The sequence below is a fragment of the Zerene cesonia genome, chromosome 19, assembly GCF_012273895.1.
Source record: "Zerene cesonia ecotype Mississippi chromosome 19, Zerene_cesonia_1.1, whole genome shotgun sequence".
Classification (NCBI taxonomy): domain Eukaryota; kingdom Metazoa; phylum Arthropoda; class Insecta; order Lepidoptera; family Pieridae; genus Zerene; species Zerene cesonia.
In genome coordinates, this window is record NC_052120.1 from 236,502 (window position 1) to 258,254 (window position 21,753).

The 21,753-nt window shown below is 33.6% G+C and overlaps 2 protein-coding genes and 1 non-coding gene across 3 annotated transcripts; 2 read left to right on the forward strand and 1 right to left on the reverse strand.

The window, feature by feature from the left end:
• Positions 1 to 1,837: 1,837 nt before the first annotated feature.
• Positions 1,838 to 18,359, reverse strand: LOC119834444 (DNA-binding protein D-ETS-6-like). The gene is made up of 6 exons (XM_038358805.1): positions 17,536 to 18,359; positions 15,827 to 15,969; positions 14,547 to 14,682; positions 3,240 to 3,349; positions 2,400 to 2,546; positions 1,838 to 2,198 (listed from the first exon to the last, which is right to left on the reverse strand). Exons 1-6 carry the CDS (start codon positions 17,600 to 17,602, stop codon positions 2,076 to 2,078), a joined length of 726 nt encoding a protein of 241 aa, XP_038214733.1. The 5' UTR covers positions 17,603 to 18,359; the 3' UTR covers positions 1,838 to 2,075.
• A 138-nt stretch (positions 18,360 to 18,497) lies between these two features.
• Trnas-uga lies at positions 18,498 to 18,579 on the forward strand. Its single transcript has one exon. It is a non-coding gene; the product is annotated as a tRNA-Ser (tRNA).
• Positions 18,580 to 20,156: 1,577 nt separating this feature from the next.
• Positions 20,157 to 21,501, forward strand: LOC119834526 (trafficking protein particle complex subunit 4). Its single transcript, XM_038358916.1, has 4 exons — positions 20,157 to 20,415; positions 20,490 to 20,581; positions 20,839 to 21,025; positions 21,273 to 21,501. Exons 1-4 carry the CDS (start codon positions 20,241 to 20,243, stop codon positions 21,470 to 21,472), a joined length of 654 nt encoding a protein of 217 aa, XP_038214844.1. The 5' UTR covers positions 20,157 to 20,240; the 3' UTR covers positions 21,473 to 21,501.
• Positions 21,502 to 21,753: the final 252 nt, after the last annotated feature.

Consider the following 21,753-nt stretch of genomic DNA (forward strand, 5'->3'; position numbering starts at 1 on the left):
TTTTACTTGTGTGTTCAGATATATACATATACATGACTATACGTTCTATAAAACATTCTGTAACCGACGTCAGTATAGATTTTTAATAATAATTAGTTTAGGTATTTGCTTATCATTTTAGACTAGAACTTCTACCACTTACAAGTTTAAATATTTTATGTTTTTCCTCTGGAGTATGTTGTCAAATGTTGGTCCCCGACCATGGCCCCATGACCAAAACCTTTGTAGATAGATGTGTTGGTTATCGAAATAAAAGTCTCTGTTTTGACAAAAGGAACTATAATTCTTTATTTGAACATTTAACGGGGACAAACATCAATAAGTACTTACTACAATAAACAAAACAAAAACAGAATGTAAAGAATAAAAATGCAACAAACATATTTTTTTAAGTAAAATACTTATATGAAGTTCAGAAAAAAATCACAAATAAACTCTTATTTCTCATAAATCTATGGTTATATCTAATGTTTTATTGCTTAAAATTTAAAGCCGTGCACTTATTATGCATTTTCCATTTAATCTAATAATCTCAGATCGTTTGTGAAACATTTTGGATGCAACATCATTTGTAAAATACTGTTTGTTTCTATATTATCAATGCTATCATGAACAATAATGTAATATCTAGTTTCTAGGGTACAACGCTCTTCAATCTTTTAAAAGACTGAAGTTAGGCTCGAGTGTAGGAGTGTGAGAGGGGTTATTGTACTTTTTTAGTGTCTGTCTCATCGAATACAACATTAATTTCCAAATTTTATTAATGATTGGCTACCATCATATTCACATAGCTACGGGCAATATATTACATACTGCAAGTTAAATTCATATTAGTGAAGATGGTTGATGATTCCGCCCACAGTTCGCTCGCATGGACTACCAATTTTGTACTTCGTGTATTTCCGTGTTAAACGAGGCAGTAGGTGTGACACACACAGTACACCTTCAATGGCTTATAACTACCGGCGCCAAGTATTTATTTTATCAAAAAAACCTCTTTATAAAACTCTATTTCATTTTAAAAGATCCATACAATGAATCATTCAATTACATAATCGCAATTTTTTTGTTCCATTATTATTATTAAAAATTATTTTTGTCAAGTAAAATGCAGTGAAACTAAATTTTGTCAAGTAAAGTACAGTTGAACTGATCCTAATATTAGTCTATCACCAAAATTTTGTAAAATCTGCCATGCGGTTTTTACGTGTACGAATAGATAATAGAAAAAAATATTGACCAATGTTTTGGGGTCTATTAACATCCATATTGTATAGAAATTACACTTTGCAAAAATGTGTAATGTAAATGGTCTAGTTATTTTTATTAAATGTACACGTGAGAAGTTTATTGAATAATATTTTAATCAATTTAAATATTCATTGCAATATTCATTTCCTCATCTAAAACATTGTTGCTATCATCTTGTGGATAAAACAGCAAAATATGAATATAATATTGATGAAATACAAAAATAATACTTAATAAAAATCATCGTATTTTATTGAGCTAACACGGATCACGTATATTTTAATATCCGTCATGTAAGCGATTAGTGGAGAATATTAAATGTAATTTCAGATAAGGTAGGCACGTTCAAGATAAAGTTATAATCTAATTAGATTGTGTCAAGATTTTGACATTTCCATAACCAGTGGTCCGCCCCGGCTTCACCTGTGGTACGGTTTTTCTCTCCAAAAGAACTTTTTGACCTTAACAAAGACGTTAAAAAATATAGCTGATTTGATCGAGCTATACTCAAAATTAATATTAAACGAAATAAATTTGAGTGTAACTATGAATATCTGTCTATCTTTTTCTTCTTCACGTTTAAACCATTGAACCAATTTGGAGGAAATTTGGTACATAGATAGTTTGAGGCCCAAGAAAGGTCAAGGATCTATCGGGAAAATCCCGAGACTAATATATTATCTATAATTACCCTCGAGAACGCGAGCGCAAAAGCTAGCTTAATTGATAAGGTAAAACGTATAACGTGTTTCGTCAATCATTCCTATTTCATGATTATGTAGAATTTCTTCAGGCTCGGATAACGTTCTAGATATTTCGGGAAGTCACTGCGGGGGTTGCTGTGAGTTGTGGAGGTAGGGCCAGTAGGGCGGCGCGTCGGCCTGCGCCTGGCACGCCGCCGCTAAGCCCGCCCAACAGAACTTATATGCGTATCGCTTGCCATGGACCTGGAAATTAGTTGATTTTATATTTCTTAAATGAAAAGGATTAAAGATGAAATTTAAGCCTGTTGCTATGGTAGCAGTATAAACTGTGTTTACAATGGAATTACTTATTTGTGTTCAAAATAGTTTTATGTCTGTCATACTTTTATATGCTGGAGACGACTTTATTCCAAAAGATACATATAAATACGTATTGATGCATACCTTGCCCATAATATTCTTGTCGTAATAGTATCTTAGCGCCCTCGACAGCTTGTCGTAGTTCATGTTAGGTTTCTGCTTGCGGCGGCCCCAGCGCCGCGCCACCTCCTCCGGGTCTGACAGACGGAACTCTCCCTCGCCGGGGGAACCCTGACGATAATGAATTCAGAATTTAAATACTTTTTAACGGATTTCAAACGCGCTTTATTTATTATATTATTTGACCCATTTTGAATTTTCTAAAACATTACAGCACGATAAGCACTATAAAGCAGTGGCGATTTATACATTTACAGTGCCATCATCTTTTCTTTGAAATGGCAAAAAATTCTACTAAAGATGATGAATAGTCATTGTTGACCTTTTGAAATGCTCCGTGTGTTTTATGCTATATTTAAAAAAAAATGTTAAGAAGATATGCCGAAAACTATAAAAGAGATGCCCGGAATTACACATTCTTCAGGTTACACTGAATCGCCGGTCACAACGACCTTCATTTCAGAGATAAGTTGGTAACACTGTAACGGTAATGGGCTACTACAGTTTTAGGAACGTAAGGAAAGAAATTCTTTAGTGGGTATATGCTCTTAATTTCTGTATTAGACAAAAAAATCGCACAAAAATCATGCTACATGTATAATATAAACGACGTCTTTTCCAGACGTCATATACAAATGAAAACTGATACTTTATTACACCTAAATAGTACCACTGGAAATATGGAAGTCAGTCTATCTTTATCCGATAAAATCTAATTCTGGATAAAATCTGGTAGCCGTCGTTGTATGCTGCTTAATTATTGACATTATACTGTTCTGAGACTGATATCACCTGGCCACTTACCTCCCAGCATATGCCGGGCGCGCCGGCGGCCAGCTCCTCCAGCAGGAACTGCCACAGCTGCACTTGACCGCCACTCGTCCGTGCGCAGCCGCTCAACGCTGCGTATGGATCTGTTCAAATGCCCATTGTATATCTTCTGTTACTTTGTACTTAGTTTCAATTTGAGAGGAAACTTTCCTATTTTTTAATGTTTTCGTACAAAAACTACTTGACCGATTTCAAAAATTCTTTCATTATTAGAAAGCTGCAACTACATTGAGTGACATATGCATATGTTCCACGGTCGAAGCCGGGGCGAAATGCAGGGCGAAAGACAAGGGCGATAGGCATAAATGATTCATTTCATATTAGATACATTTTATATTTTATAGCCAGCCAGCGTCCCGCGCTGTCACCAGCGTTAATAAGTTTTTCCAATATGACCCAATATTCGTCTGAAAATTGGAATGGAATAAAAAGTTATTGCCGATTACACCACTTTTTGCCATATGCGTCGGTAGTTAATAAAAGCCCAATTTAAAAAAAATTTTATATATTTCTTTATAGGTTCCGTATACCGTAGTCTCGGTTAGCTATACATAGGTCCTAGTCCTAACTTATATACATAGTAAGACATTAAGAAAGATGGTTATTTTGTAGAGTGATAGATAGCGTTTTAAAATATGTATTTTTACGAGAACTGTATGACCTGAAGGATTTTATTCTTGTTCATTTTGAGACTATTGCAATGGGGCGGCAACTCCATTTAGCAGCAATTGCTTTGTTTAAATACCGAAACCAAAAATATTCAATATAATCTAAATAAGAGCACGAAATTTATAAATTCAGCGATAGTGCAATAAGATTAAAGAGAGACCATTATTAAACTAAAGCGTTTTCTATGTAGAGCTTTAAAGAATGAATTCTTTATTTTGAGGATTCTAAAACAAACGTATAACAAAAATAAATGAGTTTATCGCTGTTTCATTGTATAACTATGACTATTTTCCCAGTTAATCGTATGCCTCATTATATTTGTTCATAAGTTAAATTAAAAAAACAAACATAATCGGATGAATTCGGATGAAATTAATATACTGTTTTATTGCAACCTTAAGATTAAGATTTTATAACATTCAAACATAGCGTTCAAGTTAATATAAAAAGCTTACTTTGATTGTTCCGATTCAAGTTAAATTTATTAAAATGTATCTCACCGTGATACAACTGCTGCAAGCGACGGTGCTCGCTCGCACTTAGCCACAACATCACATTGTATTCAAACACTATCACTTTATGCACAGCACAATCATTAAAAAACTGTTATTTATATGTGTGGTTATGAAAGAAGTAATGATTTAAAACTGATAATTTAACTCACTAAACAATATTTATCTATCTGTAAAACAAAAATGCTTTAAACATTTTGATGAGCACTGATAGAAATGTTATGTTTTAAAGAATCATTTCCCAATATATCTCAGTGTTTCTAATTTCAAAAATAATTTTAAACGGGGTATTGTAATTCCGGCCGGATGCGTCCGGATGCGGCACCGGAAGCGAGCGAGTGAGCGCGGCGGTCCGCCCACGCCCGCCCGCCCTACCAGATTAACAACTTTATGTCTTACTGTCTCTTACGCTAGATGCCGAAAGTATATTAAGAGAAGTGTTATAAATCAATTGACAAGATAAGCCTTTGTATAGTGTGGATGAAATGTCTTAAATGTGTCTGAATTATATCATTGTTTGTTATTATTAAATATAATTATAGGTTAAATGAAAGAATCAAAAATATTCAATATCGGCGAACATATTTTTTTCGGTACACAATAAATATATTTTAAAAAGAAAAAAAGAAGAAAGAACCCTGACTCATCGCACTCGTCTCACTCTTTCACACTCTCGCGTGCTTTTATACAAAGTATACGTAAGGTAATCAATTATATAATCTTGCGAATCCAATTGGGATATTAAGATAATTCATAAAATTATTGTAATGTCACGGATCCTTGATAAATGTTTGAATAAAATCGTTGTGTTGTGTCGGTCAAAATCGAGTCTAAAATAGGTGAAGGTAAAGTTAATAATCTAATAAAGCTTCATGAAGCGTGTTAAAAAAGGGAAAATGTGAAGTAAAGGTGAAAAAAAGGTGATGGAAAACATTATAATTTATGGGTTGGTTGGTGTAATTTGAAAGATAAATTGTACATAATGAATAACGGCACACAGATCTCAAAGCAAACAAAAACTTTAATTTATAAAATCAAACTCAATAATCTACAATAAAAAGCCCCTTTGTGCTTCCACTATGAAAGTAATAAAAAACACCATATAAGTTATACCAACTTAAAACAAACAACAAATAAAAATCCAGTAAAATATTATTTAATTAAATGAACTGGCGACCCACGAGGGTGTAACTCCAAGTGTCACAGGATTAGCTGGTGATCTCTCAGCGGGTTACTTACTTTTATTGACTTCCACCCTCTTCCACATTAATCCTTTATTTGAAATACTTCTCGTTGTTATGTAAACACAAGAAAAAAGGTATTTTAATGTTAATCCTACTGATAATATAAACGCGAAAGTTCGTAAATATGGATGGATGAAAAGATGGATGGATGTAAGGCTGTTTGTTACTCTTTCACGTGTATAACAGCTCAGCTATTAGATACTAAAGAGAGATATTTTTTTCACTACATAGTAAAAAACAAAGTCGCTTTCTCTGTCTGTCCCTATGTATGCTTAAACCATTTAATTTTCGCAAGGGATTTTGATGGTATTTTTTATAGATAGAATGATTCAAGAGGCAGGTTTTTATGTATAATGAGATCTATAAACTACCACGAATTTATCGCGTGCGAAGACGTGTGCAATATAAAGTTTTGAGACCAAATTAAAAACTACAGAATAGTATTATGTTACCTGTGATCGTACTAATTATTCAAAAAGAACACAATAATATCCTCCAATAATTAATCATCCGTTATAACTATTACAATGTTTTATTATAGGTTATGTTATGTCGAGTCTCATGTCTAAGTGGAAAGTGATCTACCTACCAAATACAGTTGGAAAATAAATTAGTATCTTGTTAATATATTATTCAGCTCTCTATAGCAAATAAGCAAATAAACAAAATTTGCATTAATTTTATCCTCGCTAATGTTCTTAATGCGAAAGAGAGTTTAATTATTTATTTGTTCGTTTGTCAGGCATTTTTTCACGTCGCAACAGAACTATATTATAATACCTAGGAAACCTTTGCATGGAGATAAACATAGGACTATGTTATTTAGATTCCTTCGACTACGCGGCCGAACACACGGACAAAAACGTATTATAAATAAATAAACTTTAACGATCTCGAAATTTAACCGTCTGTACATAGTACGGAACCCCAAAATGGCTCCTTGAATTCTTAGAACATAATATTAATAATTCGTATCAACTCGTTCAATTTGGCGGCTTGGATAATGGAGGCGCAAGGCCGAAATGTAAATTATTGTGTCCACACCGCTTCTTGGAAAATACTTGTGTGTGGTACGAGCGAGGAGCTTATTGCGATGTTTAATTTTAAGATTATATTATAATCTTTTATATATTTCATATACACGGTATCTATTGCAAACATTTGCAGTGCGGCGTCGTCTCGTGCGTATTGTTGTGTTATTTTATACTTAAATATATAAAACATTATAGTGATACGTGTAATCGAAAGCTTGATTGAAACTAAATTGAGTTATGTAAATATTTCGGTAAATATATGTCTAACAGTACGATTTTCTACTTGGCTTTTTGAAAATTGTGTTATAAGTTGCATACTTAGTTGTTGTATATGTAAATAATTACCCTACTTACATAATCTAAACTTTTGACGATAGAGAGATAGCAAAAAATGTTTACACTAAGTACAATGAACAGGTTTCGGTTGCTGTTCACGGATGAATAAATAATTATTGCGCACGCATCTATCGCGGTTCTCTCTTAACTCACTCCACGTTCCCTCAGAGGGAGAGGTCGGAAGGCGGAGCGCAAGCGGCGCCGCCTCCGGCCCGCCCAGTTTCTAGCAATCCGGGAGATCGCGCCGGCTGTAATGGAGCCAATTGAATGGAAATGTTATGAAGTAAGGAAGCCTGCGAGATGGAAAAAGAGAGGAAAACATTTGTTTTCGTTAAAATATGGCATGATGGGAGTGTTTGCTAACTAAGTCACGTCTTCCTTTTGATTCATTGTCACTTTCTATGTGATGATAATTATTTACCTGTGTATGATAAATGATAGGTACCTAGCAGATTGTTTAGAAAAAAGACTTCCTCAATGCTAATTTTTTAGTATAAGCCCTCTTCAAATACTAGACTATGCGATTTGGTGAAATTAAACAATACGCCTTCGACATATCCATAAGAAAACAATGGCTGATAAAGGTAAACGGCAAAACGCAGGCAGTGTCGTGAGCGAAAGCTTGTAAATCAAAAATAGTTTATATATTGATTTTAGTACGCATATTATATAACTTATCCTGTATTCCACACAGATAGTTGCAGCATGAGCAATAGCCACGGTAGAGCGTGAGAAGCTGAAAGCAGCTTTCACATCACAAATAGTATCGAGGTGAGTCATCGGAATGCGGAGCCGCTGGCCCGTACGGCTTGCCGCTAGCTCCCAGGGTACCGCCGCGGCCGGTATCTGATCTTCTTTAATAGCTTATAGGAGAAAATTTTGTTGGCTTCCAACATTATTAAATTGTTATAATAAAATAACTTAAATTGTTTTCATGTCATGAATTTAACAGAAAAGTATTTATTTCAATAAAGGATAGAATAAACTTTAATTTATTTAAAGCTTAATTTATTTAAGTATATCGGATAGTTTCATATTAATATATACGTAATAGTAGTAACACGTAGTAGTAAGTTAAAATCTGTTTATTGTTAATGTTCGCGGAGAGTTGAGCTTCTTTTGAAGGATTTATAATCGCCAATATCTTTCAACATTAGATAATAAAAAAATCCTTTTAATTTTTAAATTTTCTTAAATCCATTTAATTTTTTTTTATATCCAGAAGATTTAATCACACTTAAAACAACTTAGCGAAGTTATAATAATAAGCGCTCCGACACTACTCATTTAAATATAAACTGTATTTAAGCATCTTAAGAATATGATAGCAAAATGAAATTTGGAGGGCACAATAAATCACGAGGTATCAAGTGAGGGCTGAGACCCCGGCTGTGCCCCGGCGACGTCTTGATCCACGGGGCGACCTCCATTGACTTGCTAATGTCGACCCCGGTGGAGGCGCTTCTCACCCCTAATATTGCTGTGATTTTTGGTTATATTCATGTGACGTTGTAAGTGCATTTAATATGATATTAAAATACATACAATATTGCATTTTCAAAATCATACAAATATAAGTAAATAAGTAATAAGTACAAATTTCATAGATGAACATGGTAGATACAATGTATATGGTAGGTAGGTATTTAATAGATATTTGACCTAAATTCGCTAGAGCACCTAAGAGATACCAGGATCTTAATTCGTAGCGTGTGTTTATTTATTACCTGGTTTATTATGTTATAGAACATATTTTTGTACTTTACTTGCAACTTGTTATAGGTACTTAACTTGCAAGTTATCCTTAGATAAGTAAGTATATTTAGTATCAATAATAAACCCCGTATAGTTACTATCACTGATCTCTCTGTTGTTTGTCTTGTTTCTAAGTAAAGTGAACACTATCAAATTTAAGTGATCATATTTAAGCAGAGAAAAAATGAGATTGTCTGTAATTTTGTCTTAATTCTCCTTATGTAGGCGCCATAACCACATGTCCTTACTCGGACAGTAAATGCCTTGGAATATAATATGATACATGTGCTAAAATTACCAACCTCACACATGGCCTACCCCCAACCGCCTGTAGACGGATTTCTTGGAAACATGCGTAACAATTCGTGTTCTAAATAATTGGAATAATCGTTGCCTGGTAAAGTTATATGCATCATCAATGTGTGCTAGTTATGTAATTACGTAATTAACAAATTCTTTTAAAATTAGTATGCTTTAAATGGAGAAAGTGACGGCTGGAAAAAGGTCTGCAGTCGACGCTCTTACGCTTCTCCAAATGTTCATGGGCGGTGGTAGCGCTAATCCCCTCGACCCTCGAGCTCAATTGCCGACAATGATAAAAAAGCACAATGTAGTCTTATGGCCGGTATCAATATTAGATATTGATACAAAATCTACAGATTAAGATTGATACTTAATTGAAGTCGCTACCATATTTAAATACGTGTAAAACGAGAAATCTGTCCCATTTTACAAGCGAAATGTTCGCGGGCATCGGAGTTCGATTGTGAAACCCAAAACCCAGCTTTAGCTTCATTATGTAAGGTATTCGAAACGAATTATTCTAAACCAATGAATAATAACAATCTCTTAGATAAAGTTATAGCTTATCTCAAGTCACAACCCACCTCAGTGGGAGTATCGGTTTACAACCAATGGTAAACTTAGTTTAAGATTTATGTACACCTCGACAGTTCACAAAAACTTTATTAGCTGTAAAGAGCGGGAAAATACCAAGTATTCTGCGGTTTCGTAATAAATTAGAGGTTATGCTGCCGACATAATGTTGCCACATGCATGATTCATTTGCCGATAGACAAAAATGTCAGTTAAATCGATGAAATAAATCTAATTTATAAAATATGCGAACAAAGAACGAAACAACATTACATTACATTACTGATGGTAATAGCTATTTCAAATACATTATTTCAGACGAGATTAAATTCGGGATATAGAAAGAAAGAAAGAAAATACGTTTTTTATGACACTTACAGGTAAATATAACAAGGTCATTATTGTACTTAAAATATATATGTGAATTAATTAAACCTACCACTCAGCATAATAATACTGATTTTCAGTGGATGCCTTATGCCTTATTGACAGGCTATCTATATAACATTCTTAATTGTGTTTGATATCTATTCAAAGCTTTTATTATTGTAGTCAGCGTAGTGCAAGTTTACGTAACAAAACATGCTACCCACATTGTAAATAATATTTAATCGTTTCTACGGATTCTATTTTTTACAAGAATTTATTTACAATTGTATGTGATATAATTACATACATTAACAAATAAACAATCTTTTTGAAACCTTAGTCAACATCATGAAAATATATTTTCAGTAGTCAGAAATCACAGCATTATAATAGAACCTGCACTCATTGAAAAGACTATGAGCGAAATACTTAAAATATTATTAATACTGTGCTTTAGGCCTTTTCATACTTAACTTATATTACGAATTTCAAACAAAACAAATAAATGTCACATCTTGTTAATGTTGTTTGTATAGTATTTAGTAGAAATGGTACAGATTTATTGTAGCAATTAAAATATTTGTAAAAGAGACCGTTGTCGAATACGTAGGTACCAATCGAATGACACACCGAATAACTCTCCCACGATTCATGAACAAAATTAAAATGATCACTGGCGCCAAGAACTCATGATATAAGAAGAGTAACGTATACTAGAGATGAATCTATTGTATCCGGAACAGTGAGTCAGGTTTCCTAGTAAATATTGACTCACTTCCGCACTAAATCCGTTTAATTATTGTTTTTGGCGGGAACGCGGGTTAGCGCCATTTTGGCTACGCGTCAGATTGATATCTATGAATGGTGAATAATGTATGACTTAGCTATGTCGTGAGAATAGTTTCGCAATACTGCTTTGATTTTTTTTTTATAACGAAGATGCGTCACCTAATGTTAGTAACAAGCTAATGTAATGTTATGCTTCATAAGCGAAGTATCAACCTAGATACTAACTGATTTAAACGGATGTATTCGCAATACGATTTTGTGAAATCTATAAAAACTGTTGTAACACTTAATGATTAATAGCATGTGTTATGACGAATTGGTCTTTACGGACATAATATTATATTTTGTGTTCATTTAAGTATCGCTTTCGTTTAAATTAAATGTACGTCACTCAATATTGTGTGGAGGGGTGGTGGAACGTACATCATTTAGCGTCAAAGTCCGGATAGCACCAGGGTGCCAAGCGGATACAACACTCAGAAGCAAGCAAGACACCAAAGCTTTATAAAATTTATTTAAAAATTAGAAGACCGAAGACCATACATAAAAATGTCAACAATTCGGAACTACCTCACTCAGTAAAAATTTTGTTTTCATCTCAACATTCCTATAGCTAAAAAGTTTCGGTCATTTGTAAAATATTTGGAAAATGCGGAATTTTGGCTCGCGACCGCGTGCGCTGCGCGCGTCGCACACGCGTCTTGTCAATTAGAGAAAACTGATATAATTTAGTTCACTTTATGCCAACGATGTGGTCTAAATTAAGTCTTATCGTTCTCCCAAATGTGTTCGACCAAATTTATATATAAAAGCAAAGATAGTAATGTTTTCAAACATCGTTTCCGTTCACGTGGGATTTTCAGGACAAAAATTATTCTGTCTTATCTAGGGTTCAAAACTATCTATGTACCAAATTTCATTCAGAGCGGTTCAGTGGTTTAGGTGCGACGAACAGACCGTCAGACAGACGGAATTTAAACAATTTATGTTTGTTTTCTAATTACCGGAGGTGAAAGTTAAAACAGTGTGACGTGTGTGATTCAAAAGCGCTTCTGTAAGCAATCTTGTTGAATAAATAATTGACTTGAAATACTTACTTAAGTGTAAAAGAACCTTTTCTGTACATTTCTATTTCATAATTCGTTGTTATTATAATAATACTGAGTAGATTCCAAGTCAAACCCCTTACAAAAAAATGGAAACCAAATGTTAAATGCATTTTAACACGTACTATGCAGTTTAATATTCTTTCAACTCAATAATCAAGCCCTATGTTAACAGATAAAATAAACGATCATTTAATACGATCGGAATCAAATCTCCCCTCGGGTCAGCGATAATGGCCGCTCATCTACTTGGAGATTTGAGCCATTCCCATCGAATAGATGTATCGACCTATCTTCTGATAGGGAATGTCTTATGGCCCTTAAAAGGTTGAAACTAACAATTGTTTGTGACGCTACTGGCAGTGTGATATAACCAAGAAAAATATATTCCTGGTTTCCATTGAAGCTATTTATGTATTTTCAAACTTTATATTTTATAGAAGAAAACTTGTATTGGCAAATTGTTGTTAATATTATAGAATTTCACATCGCCTTTAAAAAAAAGTCTTAAGATTTTTAAGATTTTTTCTTTACTACTGTTTTACCATCCATACATTATTTTTTCTTTCTTACTATCCAAATAATTAACAAACAATTTATTTACATTTACAAACACGACCACCGTAAGTTTGTAAAATAAATGCGATAGTGACCTCGTTCACATACCGACACAAAATTAACAATAAATTCGTATTCCAGTATAGTATTATCTGGTGGTATCCCAGTGTACGGTGTAGGTATGCAACCCGACAGGAATTCCACTCTAGCGAAGAGACAAGACCGGTCCGCTGACTTGCGCACATTCCATACGATATCTTGCATGTTTTTTATAGCGGCAAGTTTTCCTATAACATGTCTCTTCTTAATTACCTAGTATTCGATAATATAATTCAATATGATGAATCAATCGTCATTTGATTATTTTAAATTAATTAAATAATATTTTTATATAGTAACGTCTGACCTGTCAGCCACACATGATCCCACTTCAGACATCGAATTTCTTCCATATATTATATATGATCTACATATAATGGAACCTTTATTAAAATATTTTCTAGTCTGTAACTTCGTGTTATAGGTATTTTTATATAAACTCTTTCCAGAAGCAGTGGTAGTATCAAATGTGACACCCAATATTTATTGTTATAGTCTTGTTCCGAAGCCTGATTTCGATTTAAACTAGTTTTAAATTAAACATGCTTCTTATCAATCCAAAAAATACTAACAATTTCCAGTACTTTCCAATACTAGTTTAACAATACAATCCAAGCTTTTCAGTCAAAGAAGAAACGATGATGCATATACAAACAATAGATATTTATACTAGTACAAACATTGCATTTATAATATTTGCAAGGATGACGATAAAAAGCGCTGAAATCTCTGTGAATAAACGAAATTATTTATGGCGTATGTTTGTTATTATAATCTACCTACCTCTTCGCAATGCTATTATATGATATAATTTATTGAATTATCAAGATCAAAGCTTGATCAGCCGTGTCTATCTGTGGTCTCCGCTCAATTCAATATTTTGTATTCATTTGTATTTTTTAGTATAGCGTTGTACAAAAATTCAACGAACGATATTATTCCCTTAAACTTTTGAATGAAATCTTCACCTGGCACTGAAAAGTAAATGACTAATAATGACTTATCTTTACAATATCAAGGTAAACACATGAGTATGAAATTTGATTAAACTACTATAGGCAGGAAGTTTAAGATTAAACTACTATAGACTGTTGTCGAATTATTATTTAACGATGGCATACAAGGTGCTTTCGCGTTGATTTCTTAGAATCTCACTGAGTCAGTGCGTGAGAGATGAATGGCTCGCGATCGGCGCTATGATTCATGCGGAGTTCCATTCATAGTTTTTTGGCGCGAGTTTCTGTACTGTTATGCGCGTTGCTAGATGGCGCTGTTATAAAAATCGTGCTTGTTGAAAAATTTTCGATTCCTTTACTCACGACCCACGATCATGCTAAATACCATTTTTTTTATTTCAACAAAATGTATTCATTGTATTATCTATAAATAGGTTTTTACGATACCTACTAGGAAAATACTATACTAGGGAAATGAGGAATTTTTACTTGAGCATGCGTTGATTTTTTATGTATTTAATTGTTATTGCACTACTAAATCTCCATATTTGGGAAGAGATCATAATATAAAACAATTTATTTAAAATTTTGCACTTCTTGTCGCTTCTTTATTTCATAAATTATTTCTAACAGTCGTCAAAAAAGGAGAAAGTTCTCAATTCGACTCATAATTTCCTTAGCTGGCGCTTTCCATGCGGCGTGTAGTACCACTTAAAATCGTGTTATGTTTGTTGCTCTTTCACACGAAAACCACTGAACGGATTTTTGCGAATTATCTACTGCTAATTAGCGAATTAGCTACTGCTAAGCGACATTACTATGTCGCTTATATATATAAGAATAACTCATAAGCTATAGAAATACTTGCTTTTACCGAGTAAAACCGCGCGGCTACTATAATGGATAAAAATAATTCCTTTATAATTATATCCAACGCATATAAGCATGCATTTTCTTAAATACCCAACGATACATACTGATCTGTTGCGATGTAGAAGTAGAGGCTTGGTGCTCCGGCAGCGGCGGAGGCGGAGGCCTACCCTTCGCTGTCGCATGCGCGTGCCGCACGTACGCGTGGTAGATTCGAGCAGCCTCCGAACTGCCTTCGCACACCTGTAAACATTGTCTGTGAGAAATTCTATACAGAACAAAACAGAGTTTAGGATCTCTTCCTTTGTTGAAGTGCATCAAAGAGACTAAAGCTTGCTTGACTGCCGCTTACTGATCCCTGAAAGTCTATTGGAAACCTTTCGACCTTAATTTTCATGCATGTCTTTTTTATCTAATAACGGAACGACTGATTAGACTTTATAACATTGTGGAACCGGTCTTGCATTAACGTGCTCAAATGCTCAATGTGCTAATCTCAGGAACTGCTGAACCGATTTCAAAAATTTATTTTAGCGTTGATTATGTATGTGATGGTTAGTTATAAAACTAGAGATTTCGTAAGAAATCTCGCGTCTTTGCGGTTATCAATAAAGGTTTGTAGATAGATTATAGGTATGTCTTTATTTACGTTATTATAAAAACAACACACGTTTCTTCTTCCTCACCCTTCCCAGTTCATTCCTTCTTTCCAGTCGTTAATCCTTTCCTTTTCCCTTACAATCATAAAAGCGGGCAGCGCATTTGCAGAGGCACTACCTCTGCGAATTATCACTATTACTGCAAATGTTCTGCGAGTGTTCGCTTACCATCAGGCTACCAGCACAGTTGCCAGCTTATGACATTAAAAAAAATTATTCCCTATTTTGTCACGTGATTTATATTGGAGAATGTATTTGTTATGCATTAAATAACAAAAAAAAAAACAAACAAATGATCTAGGTCACACATTAAACCGTAGCCTTATCACTGCAGTGGTGGGTGTTGTGGCTTACTCAAATTAATAAGCATATAAATTTTTCCTATTTAGCACAACCTACAATATAAAGCAACCATAAGACATCATGTTCAAATGATAGGTACGGGTATTTGGTCTATACTACTGACGTAAAGTGAACAAGCAGTTCAAATTCAAATTCAAAATGAATTATTGTGATTCACAGGCAATAAGTTATTACACTATATGAAGGATTTCCACTGTGATGTGCCAGGTGGAAGAGATAGTTTAAGATATAAGAAAGAATATAGAAAACGTAGTAATCCCACGTAAACCTGATATACGCGGGGAAAGCCTCGGGACTTTTCTCCTTTTCCTTTAATTAAAGGCAGCGGGCGGAACCCAATTTGTATATACAAGTGTTTAGGTAACCTGTAACCAGTTATCCTCAGTGAGCTGCAGCAGGCCGGCGCCGGTGTCGGGCAGCAGGTGCTTCCGCGGCGCGCGCACACTGAACGTGCGCGCAACCCAGCGCACGCACCGCAACACGTCGCGGCGGACCCACGTCTCTGGATCTTTGTGGAAAAAACAATTTTTATATAAAAAATAATAAATGTCAATAACTGATGAGATGATGAGAACACAACCTAGCAACCAAGGCTCAAAATAATCATATATACTATAGGATATAAGTTTCTGAGGTAAAGCTTTATGACTCTTGACGAGTGATCCAGCTAATAATATAACAAATGATGAACTAGTCTAAACTATTTTCGTCTTTCTATATTTCCATGTCTCCATCCCGCCTAAACCACCAATTTCGAAGAAGTATAATTTGTGTGCCGCGAAAAGAATGAGAAAGGGGTTGATTTGAATATATAAATATCCTTCGAGCGCGTACCATGCGCTTCCAAAACATATTAAAAACTACAAAGGAGTGGAATTCCTTTCCTTTAACGGTATTTCCAACCTAGTACAATTTGGATTTATCTATTGGCTTTATTTCTCTGATCAGGCATGCTAACCAATTGAATCCACGCTTAACATGAGGCGAGATTGCGGACAAATGCCTGAACAATCCACAAAAAGACATAAAAAAAAAGATGGGTTTAATAAAAGAAATAATCCCTCGAAGGCTGTGGGCATTTACTTTCTCCCTTATTTCCCTTCTTAAAAGTGTTAATTTAAATATTACTTCATCGTTTTCGTTTCCACAAAGCAGCCGATAGTAGAAACATTTTATAGTACAACAGGCGTGCAGATTACGAGGGTCTTCAATTAAATCTTCTGGTACGGACTTAGTAACCATATTTTGTTAAAAAGACGTTTGGAACACTTGTTACAATCATTTGCATTATGTAGATACGTGTTCAATGTTATATATAATTATAATTTTTTATAGTTAATAACATTTAAATAAATTAAACCACTTAAATAATTTTTTGTATGTAATCATACAAGTTATTGAGGTACCTATTATTTTTTAACGATTGATTTACTGTTAAATACTAAAGTATTAAGATCTTAAGATCAACAGACAATTAGCGTAAGATTTTAGGCCTAAACTTAGGAACGATAAAGATTGTTTAACAAGTTAAATGTAGTGCAAGTATTGAATATTTTTATTATTTGATATGTAAATATAATTTATCTTTTTTTTTTGTATGATTATTAAAATTTCATTTCATTTTCATTTTGGCTTCTACCTACGACTTCGATTTGCGTTTCGAATTCTTGAGATAAATTGTATTATAATAGGTACATGCATTTTACTTATTGAGTAATTTTAAATTAGTCTAATGTTTTTAAATATATCTAATCTAGATGAAGTCAAACAATAAACATGAGCTTCGACACAGATGCTTTCCGTCGGCCGTTTAAATCGGAGTACCTATCAACAGACGAAGATTGCACGCTATTTATATTTACGCACTTAACTGTTATTTATTATAATATAATTATTATATATAACAATCCATGTGCTTTTATTCTTCATAATTTTTCATAAATAAAACATACACTCGCGATGTTTTTTCGTTAAACCAAAAAAGCGCACTAAAAATAACCATGAAATTATAAATATCTGTTTTTTTACACCCAATCTTTTAATAATGTTTTTTAAAACTAAGTGAGCTATTTACCGGCAGGTACCGTTTCATCCCCCGAATCGGTGTCCGTGTCGGAGGGCGGCGGAGGGAGGGACTCCATGCAGGCATTGCGGGGCGCCAGTGTGCCGCTACTCACTACACACACTCTAAACCTTTCACGAGCTTATATTATCCTTTTATCACTATATCTAACAATTCAGGATACACTTGAACTATTCAGCGCCATTTTAAGAATTTGTAGTTTGTTAAAAATTATTTATTTGACGGCTGCACTATAAATAATATATATAAACACTTAATAAATCACGTAATAAATCATTTAAATTTCGCGGTTTTGATAACAGTTCAACAATAGTCGGTGTTAATTTCTCCACTAATTCGCACTTCATATCAGTCCGCAGCACGAGGTGCTCGTACTATGGCGGGCCGCGCGAACTCGCCGTGCTTTTTATTAAAACAATCGTCATCTGTGACGTCGCGCTTAATCATTCGGTGACGAGGAAAACGCATTCTCGGAAGCTGCGCAATGATTTTTTAGTACAACTTTAAGCTCAATTAGTGAGTCAAGTGCGTACTGTCTAGCCAGAAGTAGGTCGGCTCCTGGATCTCGGAGGTGCGGAAGACAGTTTGTTCCGGTTGAAAGTTATGAGACTATCGATCTCTATTGACTACGACTTTTGTAATGGTGACTAAATATGAAATCTTGACCAATCGCACCATTGATACTCTCTTCACCACGCTTTTATATAGTATAGTCGGTACATATGCTTGTGTATTTGTATGTAACCGACTCCCTTAGACTAGATTTTCACCCACTTTAAACACACAGATTTAATTCAAATTTTGTATACGTATCTAGGATCAGTGACAACATTATTATTATTGTGATTAAACATAAAAAAATAAAGAACAGCTGAACAAATTAAACTTACGTCATAAATATCAATAAATATTTAAAACAAAAAATATCTTATAATTTCACACATGTGAATGTAGCTGAGGTGTCCGAGTGGTTAAGGAGTTGGACTTGAAATCCAATGGGTTCTACCCGCGCAGGTTCGAATCCTGTCCTCAGCGTCTTCCCTTTTTGTTTTTTATTTTTTTATTATACATCTAATTGTCTCTTTTATTATACCTTGAGATCTTTACAGAATTGATACAATATGAATACTTTTTAAAAATATTTTACTATGACATGGTAATCTATATATACAGTAGTTTGTAACGAATTTGTTCAAAAAGTACTGGATAATTTTTTTTTATTTAAATGCTACATTATCACTGGTTAATATAGACACAATATGATACTATACTAGATATAGGCTGTTTTAATTACTAGATAAAAATTATAACCACGCATGCGAAGCCGGAGCGGGCCGCTTATTTTCAATAATATTGAGGTTGTTAAATGAGCAAAAAAAGGTTAATTAATTGATCAATAAAAATATGCTTCTTTCAATCTTTTTATTTATTTCCGAAAAGCAAATTACAGATTATCTGGTTTTATGAGCGTTACACAAATTAGTGCAAAATAATAATTAACATGTAAGCATCAGGTATTTCGTTGTAAAACGTTATAAATATTTAATAAACAATTCACGAAGTACTGACGTAGGAAACTAAATGCAAATGTGGTGGTTGGGGAAACCCGTGCAGTTTTATTTGTTTTGCACCTAGCACGAGTTCAGACGTCCGCATATTGCATTTTAACTTGTTTTATTACATGTTAATTGTCAGTGGTCGCTTGTGCTTTATCTTAGCCTTCGTAATGTTTGTTCAACTTTTGTTTTTTTTTCTTGCATTCTCATTCTCTCTTCGTTGCATCTTAAAAAAAATAAAATAATTGACATTGCGTGAACAAGCACCTACATAATATGTTATCTACATTCTGCAAGGAATCAATAAAGGAATTTTCCAGTAACCACATTAACCCAAAAGAGCTTTTAGTGTTAAATACATGCTATTAAATAATACTTGTAATATTTATAGGTACGTTTTTAAAATTTTTGTTTCATTTTCGGTCCCGAAAATTATGACTCTCCGTGTTTCTGAATATGCCTTATTCTCACAAGTAAATTTTATTCAACTAGCTTTCCGCCTGCGGATTTGTTGACGTGGACTACAAAATTTTGTACATTGGCAATTTTTGGAATAAAGGCATTATTACAGCTTTTACGATTTTGGGTGCGTATGTCTCGTCACCTATGCATTTTAGCAAGAAACCTCTATTTAATTTTAAATGATCTATCTAATCATATCTATTCACCTTCACTCACTCCAAATTAGTAAATTTAGTTTTTATCCCTCGTTACATGTAAGAATAGCCACCCCTTAAAATACATTTGTTTATTCAAATAATGTAGCCTGTAATTGAATATTGGCCAATTTCTATATGAGATTTTGTCAAAATCAGCCTAATGGATTTCACGTGAATTACGAACTTAACGGGCAAATGGAAAAAGAATTACTTATCCTTTTTTAGGGTTAATAAATCATCCAACTCGAAATAAATATATTTTTTAATTTTTTATATACTGTTATATTATTTAAAACAAAACGTATGATATATTATTTAACACAAAATAATGATTATTCCGTTCAAAAACCATTACTTGACAGAAAAAGAAACATAAACAATTGTCAGTTTGACAGCATATTGTCATTCTGATGTGATGAAGTTGGATGTCTGTTAAATTGTGCGATTTATAAATATTAATGGTTTATAAATAAATAAAAAAATGGTTATTTATGGTGTCTATATAGTGAGCAAATCCGGCGGTCTCATATATAATTACGACCACAACATTCCGCGTATAGAGACTGAAAAGACATTTGGTTTTCCTCTAGATATTAAACTGCAATATGAAAATAAGAAAGTAGTTGTAGTGTTTGGCCAACGCGATGGAATAAACGGTGAAATTAATTTTATCGATTATTAACTGAAATCTGTGGATCTGTAGTATCTTAACATAAATTATTTATTACAGTTGGTCACGTATTGCTATCGGTTAATGGGTCCCCCGTTACGGGGCGGACCACAGAAGATGGAAAGGACGTGTTTGATTTAATAGAAGCTAAGGTAATTCATTCAAAGTTACTGCTGATAAGCTCTATCATACTTATCTTTAAGTAAAGTTATAATATGATCTGTATGATGTGGGCAGAGTAATACTGGGACAGAGAAGACTGATTGTAATCATTTAATTTTTATAAGTCTAATTGAATATCTATCAGAATTTAAATAAAATTTGCTGGTAATGATTAAGGCTGTGTTTTAGTAGCTTGTACATTTTAATTTTAATCAGAATAGTTACTTAATTAATTCTGATATTTCAGGAGAGTTTTCCCTTAAGTTTAAAGTTTGGCCGCATGAGAGCCACCACTAATGAGAAGATAGTTCTAGCGAGTATGTTCTACCCCCTGTTTGCGCTGGCCAGCCAGCTCAGCCCTGTTCCCAAGTCCTCGGGAATTGAAACACTGACTGCCGATACATTTAAACTGTCCTGTTTTCAAACATTAACAGGTATTACTTAAATTTAATATTTACCTTATTGTGTTCTGTATATAAAATTAGATACAAATAAAGTGACTTATAACAAAATTAATGTTCATATTATATGAAAATCATAAATTATTAAAAACAAATTCCCTTTAATATCTGCCTGTCTGTCAATCCTGTCTTTCTCATAATTACCAAAAATTTTAAGTGACAATTTATTAGAAATTAGTTATATATATGATCGGAGTAGTAAAAGATATATCTTTTTCAGGTGTCAAGTTCATTCTAGTAACTGACCCAAACATGCAAGGAACAGAAGTTGTTCTAAAAAGAATATATGAATTATACTCTGACTATGCTCTGAAGAACCCCTTCTATTCTCTAGAGATGCCCATCAGGTGTGAGCTGTTTGACACTTCACTACACACTCTCCTGGAGCTGGTGGAGAAGTCTGGAACTGCTAATTTATAGCTTAAATAGATTTATTTTTTCTAGATTGATGATTGTGTTTAAGTTGTTTATTTTAGCATGAATGATGTTTTAAATATGTAAATAAATGAGTTACTTATATTTTATATTATAGCACACGCTATATTTGTTGTTTTTAAAAGTTCAGCCTCAACACTTATACCAAAATTGACTATGAAGGCAGCAATTTGTCAGTAAACATATTGAAATCATCTTAAAGACAAATAATTACCACTTAGTGCCAAAGTGATGCTTCTTATTTTTTAGGCATTCCTAAATATAAA

Excerpts from the sequence above, each read along its gene's own strand:
- LOC119834444 (XM_038358805.1), bottom strand. The coding sequence starts at position 17,602 with ATGGAGTCCCTCCCTCCGCCGCCCTCCGACACGGACACCGATTCGGGG. Across the intron at positions 2,547-3,239 it reads CGCCCGGCATATGCTGGGAG|GGTTCCCCCGGCGAGGGAGA; the intron begins GTAAGTGGCCAG and ends CATTATCGTCAG. Across the intron at positions 2,199-2,399 it reads ACAAGAATATTATGGGCAAG|GTCCATGGCAAGCGATACGC; the intron begins GTATGCATCAAT and ends ACTAATTTCCAG.
- LOC119834526 (XM_038358916.1), top strand. The coding sequence starts at position 20,241 with ATGGTTATTTATGGTGTCTATATAGTGAGCAAATCCGGCGGTCTCATA. Across the intron at positions 20,582-20,838 it reads TTGATTTAATAGAAGCTAAG|GAGAGTTTTCCCTTAAGTTT; the intron begins GTAATTCATTCA and ends CTGATATTTCAG. Across the intron at positions 21,026-21,272 it reads CTGTTTTCAAACATTAACAG|GTGTCAAGTTCATTCTAGTA; the intron begins GTATTACTTAAA and ends TATCTTTTTCAG.